Source organism: Macrobrachium nipponense, chromosome 18 (genome assembly GCF_015104395.2).
Source record: "Macrobrachium nipponense isolate FS-2020 chromosome 18, ASM1510439v2, whole genome shotgun sequence".
In the NCBI taxonomy this organism is placed as follows: Eukaryota; Metazoa; Arthropoda; class Malacostraca; order Decapoda; family Palaemonidae; genus Macrobrachium; species Macrobrachium nipponense.
The window spans coordinates 16,880,797-16,887,859 of record NC_087211.1 but is presented as its reverse complement, the minus strand read 5'-3'; the positions used below and the strand labels follow the sequence as shown (position 1 = coordinate 16,887,859).

Here is a 7,063-nt window from a genome sequence, read left to right as displayed (position 1 = left end):
TGTTCAGTTTCTTATATTCTATGGTTTTTATGTTCATTTTCTTATAGTCTATGCTTTTCATGTTTATTTTCTTATATTCTATGCTTTTCATGTTTATTTTCTGATATTCTATGTTTTTCATGTTTATTTTCTTACTTCTTATGCTTTTTATGTTCATTTTCTTATATTCTATGGTTTTCATGTTTGTTTAGTATAAGTATTTTTGTTATGTCCATCATTTGCTTCTCATTTGTCTCATTATTATGAATTATGTTATTATAACTTTCAGTTAATTATTTTCCAACATCATTTTTTTATATGTACCAATCATCATACCAATATTATTTATTGTATTAATATTGTAATTAGGACATACCAAAGTATGGGAGTACACCATTCGCTCTTGCCATTCCACTGTGCCTGCATCTGATGAGTAGTACTGGGCCAGGTAATCTCTGACGGCCTTCGCTCGACGTGTGTAGTTTGGTTCACTTCTTGCCATGAGTCGTTCCATGAGGTTCAGCGACTCCTCCCTCCAAGTACTGCTACGACGTTATGGTGTTGGTCCTCATAGTCGACGTCGGTGCCAGCCAGTGGGTAGCGTTGCAGTGCCAGGTTGCGCATGACACATGAGCACAAAGTTATCTTCTTGCACACCTGTACATCATGTTGCATCGTCGTCCCGAAGACTCGCCATCTCATCTGCAGCAGGCCGAATGCGTTTTCCACCACACGACGAGCGCGAGATAATCTGTAGCTGTACATTCGTTTGGTGGGATCTTGTGATTGGTGGGAGTAGGGCTTCATCAACCACGGATTGAGAGCGAAGGCATCGTCAGCGACTATGTGGAAGGGGATGGGTTCTTCGTCGTTGGGCAGATTTCTGTATTGCGGGAGTCCTGTTCGGTTGTTTGTGACGGTCCTGGCAAGGTTGCACTTCTGCCAGGTTCCTCCATCCCCAGCACCTCCTGCACCAACGTCGATGAACAGTAACTTGTACTTTGCATCGGAGAGGGCCATGAGGATGATGCTGTGAAACTTCTTGTAATTGAAATACAGTGATCCTCCACCTTTGCGTTTCTTGATTGCGACGTGCTTCCCATCCAGGGCTCCCACACAATTGAAGTAGTTCCACTTGGAGGCAAATCTTTTTGCTACGTTCTTCCATTCTTCTTGTGTCTTGGGGCACTTCATCACTTCTGGTCTGTATGTGTCTATAATGGCTTGGCAGACTAATGGGATAAATCGGCATATGGAACTCTTGGAGACTGAAGCTGTATTGAAGGCTTGTATACTCATTCCCACTTGCCAGGTGGCGGAGAGTGACCGCCAACTTGAGTCCCACCTCTTGTGCAAGCCGCATCTTCGTGTCCTTCTTCTTCAATATGGGCGTCAGCCTTTCGACCATCTCCTCGAACAATTCAGGGTAGATGCGTGGAAAGTTCTTGTGTCCTTTGCAGTCCTCCTTGTTCAGTTCTTGTAGTAGCTGGTTGTAGTCCCCATGTAGTTGCCGCCGTGTCAGCCACTCCCGAGCCCAAATCAGCCATGCCCTGCCGTCCTTTCTGCTTGGTGCTGGTGGCTGCGGCATTCTAGTATGTCTTCTCAACCTGTCGATGACCTGGACTGCACATAGACACAGGACAGCTACAAAAAATCTCTGTCTCCTGGGGTGAGAGGCTGTTGAGGTCCATATTGCATGCTGGTTGAGCGTGGAATGAAAGATGTGCTTGGCAGGCCTCTATATATACCCAAGGTTCATATCTGGCACGGTGTGGCACGATGTGGCAAGGTGCATGTGCAACAATCATGCAAATATGCACGTCATCACTCGTGCGGATGTGTGTGCACTCCGCAACAACACCCCAACCCACCACTACATGAAGTATCAAAGCCGCAAGAGCGCGTGCCCTGGCATAGCAACAACGACCATAACACCGCGCCAACTCTGCGCCAACTCCGTAACACTCCGCAAGACACCGCAGGAACACGCTGTGAGGTGCCCATGACCCACCCACCGTCCGGGTCTGCGCCACGCCGCCCAATAACGGTCATTTTTCCTCCCCACAGTGTGCGAAGGTGTAAACCGTCCTTTAGATTGAAGAAATAATGGAAAGACAGCAAAAGCACTGACGAATCTCAAGACGACTTCCTGAAGCAATATTCTGCTGCACTGGAAGAGGAAATATATAAGGGGGCTTACATTTTCATCTTGGTGCCATTACTCCACTCGTCTTCCAAGTACCAAAGATAAAATGCTTCATTTACATTTATATAGATCGATCGAGAGAGAGAGAGAGAGAGAGAGAGAGAGAGAGAGAGAGAGAGAGAGAGAGAGAGAGAGAAATATTAACCATCATCAAGCGTTTATTCATTTGATACTTAAGGTAGTTTTCATTCAAGCTTGCATTTACTAAAAAATGAAAACTCAGCGCACTGGATTAAGTTATGTGTGGAAAATAAACAGCCTGATCATGTTTAAGAATTTACGTTTCTACACTGCCTACTATTACGATCTGTATCTCTATGCGAACATGAATGAAAGTACGTTAACGAAACTACACCTAAATTATTTAGGCCCTCTTTTCGCTTCGGGAATGAGTCCTGCGTTAACTGGATCTCTCTCTCTCTCTCTCTCTCTCTCTCTCTCTCTCTCTCTCTCTCTCTCTCTCTGATAGTCAATCTTTCTCACCATTTCCCTGTTATAATTCACAAAACACTTTGTGGCAAAGGATTCTGCATTCACAGAGAAGCTTAAGGTTTACGCAGAGCCATTTCCGGGCTGGTGTCTGCCACTTCCGGACTCCAAATTTCGAATTCACGCGCGAGAGAGACAGGCGGCTAGATTGACTTCGGACATCGTTGATGATAAGTTTTTATCGCTACAATTTCTTTCGGTGGGATGACAGGTTGAACATCTACAACTTTTACAGAACCATATCATGTTAAAAACATAATGTGATTTGTTCATAAATGTGAAAAATACGGATACAAAATTAATATAAGAAACACCGAAAGCTGCAACTCTTTATGTGAAGGTGTAATACCTTTTATTATTATTATTATTATTATTATTATTATTATTATTATTATTATTATTATTATTATTATTATTATTATTATTATTATTGAGAAGATGAATCCTATCAATATGAATCCAGCCCACCAAAGGTGCAACTGACTTGAAATTCAAGCTTCCAAAGAATACGGCGTTCATTAGAAAGAAAATACGAAGTAATGGGAAACACAGAAAGGAGAGTTTATTTATCAAAATACAAAATGAATGAATTAACAATCCAATAAATAAATAGACAGAGAAGTAAGTAGAGGGAGTCTCAACAATGAAGTAGGAAAATAAATAAAGAAAACACAGAGGACGGGAGAGATCTGGGTTCACAGGAGAGTGGATGCAGGAAAAATGGCGAAGAATATTAGTGAAATAAAGTCCAAAAGTAAATGTGGTACTAAGGCTTCCACTCCTGGACATTTAGAATGAGAAACATCAAGCCTGCTTTTGCTGAACTTTATCAAAAGGAACAGCAACCTGCAGTCATTCTCACTTCATTTTAAAACAGATAAGTGGTGATAGGCTTCGTACGCGGAAAACAAACATAAACATTCTCTGTTTTCTGTCAGTAATACCTTTCTCTTCGGTTTCTAGCTGCATTCCTCTCATCCGGATGCTGGGAGACTTTTCTTTCATCTCCCGACATCCGGCTCATCCATCCTACGCTTGAGATGCTCTGACCTCTGTAAAGAGGATGGACTTTCGCTCATCCTTCTCCTGCCACAAAGCATAGCAGCGCCGACGATCGATCTCTCACTCTTTCCTTCTCCATCTCCTTCTCTGTTTCTCTCATCGTCTGATTTTCCGCGCGCAAAAACTCGCGCGCAAAAGCACCCAGACACACGAAGGGTAATGTGAACGGAGCGACGGACCTCATTCTTGAGAACTTCATGGTCACAAATATAGGAAAACCACATTTAGGCTAAGGAGCGCTGGGACGTATGAGGTCATCCACAGCTGAAAGGGAAATAGGCATAGATGTTTGAAAGGCTTAATAGGAGTAAAACCTCACAATTGCACTATGAAACAACTGTTAAAATAGGGTGGAGAGAAAAATGGAAGAAAAAGAATATAAACGGAATGAAAGGGGTTGCAACTAGTGGCCGAAAGGACGCTGCAAAGAACCTCATGAGAAGCCTACAGTGCACCGCCTGAGGTGCACTGGTGGCACTACCCCCAACGGGTTTGAATAACATAGGATAAGGGGGTAAACATTGATCTAACCTTTACAATCTAGATCTTGGTTTGACAATTCCGTGTTGCAAAAAAACACGTAAAATATTTTCATTATGTCGCCTAATATATTTCTGAGCAGAAAACGATTAGAGAATTCAATTTCTAAGATGAAATTAAATAACCAACTCATTGGAGCAACGAGGAACTGCGTAAGAATGGAATACCAATAAAAGCTGTTGTCTCTCTAGAGGAAAATTATTGTTTACATTTAGACAGTAGGCAAAGCAGTTTCCCTTTGCTAATATTTTAGCAGAGATGGTCTTCCCTGTTTTGGGTTAGTGTCTATAGTGCACCTCACGTGGTGCATTATAGGCATTACTAAAGGATGTTTGCAGTGTCTCGATACATATAAGTTAAGGGAAAGGAATGAGAGAGAGAGAGAGAGAGAGAGAGAGAGAGAGAGGAGAGAGAGTGGGGTGTCTATCATTGAAATTATATGATTTTTGTCATCAATGTCCTTTGTTAAGCGTAATGTCACCCGTGCCAGAGAATTGAGGCGGCTGAGACCGCGGGGTAAATGGGTCGTCACTAATCCCGCATAATAGATTCCTTTTGCCTAATCGTTCACCTGTGGAATTGTTCCAGTGGACAGAAAGAAATAAACTCCATTTATTGCTGAATGAGCGCAGCCCTTGATTACAGTTGTTCAGCCGGAAAATTGCTTTTGTTGTTAGTAATTATATCCCTATTTAAGTTCGTGGGTGGATGGGAGATTAATATTTTACCTTAGAGCTCAACTGCTGAGGAAGAATTTAATTTAAAAATACTGATCATGATAAAAAATAGAAATATTGTTGATTTTCGACATTCTGATAACTACACTGCTAATAAGCAGTTAATATGGATAATGCGTTTTTCATTTAAATAATATTTCAGTGTTTGCAGAGATAAGTACTCTCTTTCAAGTGCTTCTGATAAGTAATAACCCATCAGATAGTCTCGGCATTATGTTAAACACTATGCCATCCGTAGAGAAGGATATGAAGAGAAGAATTCATTGTGGGAAAATCATTCGTCATATACGAAAAATTACCCTGCATTACGACGACATTTTCGGGTATATCTCAGTCATGAATGACGAATATTTCAAAGCCAAAATCAGCCACCTCTCTTCTATGGGAAATAGAGAGTAAAGGATGTTTTAAGGTATAAAAGGAGGAAAACCTCAAAGCAGCTTCACTGTGAAACAATTGTTAGAGAGGGCTGAGGCAAGTAAGGTAGAAGAAGGAAGAAGAACCTGAATCGAATTATAGTAAAAAGAATGAAAGGGGCTGCAGCTAGAGGCCTAAGGGACCCTGCAAAGGACCGTAAGTATAATGCCTACGGTGCACCGCGTGAGGTTCACGGACGGGGCTATCCCCCTTGAGGGGCTGTGTCAATATGCAACTTGAACACATCCTCCACCGCCATAACTGTCAGTGGGCAGCTGCAGCCTTCCATCGGTTTATCGGATTCCTCTCTAAATTTACGAGGCTCCTCTATCGGCCAAGTGGTGACAGATTTTCCGGGGAAATTATGTTTGATGATATATAGATTGATTCCTTCTGCCAGTCAGGGATATTTCTTTGTTGTTTGGTCTATATTGATTGAGTTTTACAGGTATTCAATACAAGTGTAGAGAGTTCTGTTAATAGATAAATATTTGCCTGTAAATGAAGTATTTAAGGTATGAAAAGATGGGTGATAGGATAAATCATAATTAATTTTAGAAAAACGAACTGTTCTAAAGTAATTCCTTTGAAGATATATACTAATTAATTAACAACAAAAATTAATTAAAAATCCCAAGTTAAAAAAAGCAGAATTTTTTTTTTACCAGAAATAAAGCGAAAACAAAACTACTCAGAATACAGACTGCATCTACCGAAAACAATTTCAATAGATAAATAATCTTGGAATAGTGGCTACGTGTAACGGTTCGGTAAGAGCTCTGCTCTCGAGGGGAATGATTTCAACTACACGTTTGGTGGAATTCCTTATCTCAACCTCAATCTCGGAGTACATATGACCTGTGGTGTAAAACTATACATAGTGTGACCGGAAGTCCCAAGTAAAAATCCTACAATTACGTATATGAGCAAGGTTGTATTTATCAAACGACAAAAATGATTAAAAACGAGAGCTTACGAACGTTTGCACGACGGATCTGTTCAGGCAACTCAAGATCATTTTTGTAATTTTTGTATTTTGCTAAATACAACCTTTATCATATATATAACTGTTGATTTTTACTTATCAGTCCTATAATAATTTAGAATTATTATATTGGGTATAGTACCAATATTCACCGGTAATTTCTCTCATTTGCAGATGTTATTGGCCAACGTGATGGATTATCATAACACTGACTGCCGTCTAAATGGACGGGGAACTATCTCACGGCTGGGATTCGTGAAAAATGGCACTAAAACATTATCATTTATGAGAGTTATCGATGTTTTGTATCTGAACTCGATTGCAGTACAGTAGAGTGCGCTAGTTATGACAGATTTCGGAAGGCTTCTCTTGGGAACGATTTTCAAAATTTGGTCACTTGCAAAAGTCGACCTTGTCTTTTCCACTCCAGTGATCATATAATCGTTTGGAAATGTTTTCGATAGACACTTGGGATAATTTTTAATATATTTTCAATAATATTTGCAACGGAATTTCCCCCAGTCTTTTTTCCGTATCAAGGAAAGTTAAATTTGGCTGGGAATTGTTTCGTTGTGAAATAGATTCATATTTTCATTGCTATCGTGAACAAACTGCAAAAAGATTTCTTTGGGAATCTTTCCAGGTTGA

The 7,063-nt window shown here is 40.6% G+C and overlaps 1 protein-coding gene across 1 annotated transcript; it reads right to left on the bottom strand.

Moving 5' to 3' along the window:
- Positions 1–498: 498 nt before the first annotated feature.
- On the bottom strand, positions 499–1,567 carry LOC135196515 (putative nuclease HARBI1). Its single transcript, XM_064223361.1, has 2 exons — positions 1,438–1,567; positions 499–1,211 (listed from the first exon to the last, which is right to left on the bottom strand). The coding sequence occupies exons 1-2, from the start codon at positions 1,565–1,567 to the stop codon at positions 499–501; spliced, it is 843 nt and encodes a 280-aa protein (XP_064079431.1).
- Between the last annotated feature and the right edge of the window lie 5,496 nt (positions 1,568–7,063).

Coding starts and splice junctions, on each gene's coding strand:
- LOC135196515 (XM_064223361.1), bottom strand. CDS start 1,567: ATGCCGCAGCCACCAGCACCAAGCAGAAAGGACGGCAGGGCATGGCTG. Junction 1,212..1,437: donor AGAACTGAACAAGGAGGACT/GCAAAGGACACA, acceptor TTATCCCATTAG/TCTGCCAAGCCATTATAGAC.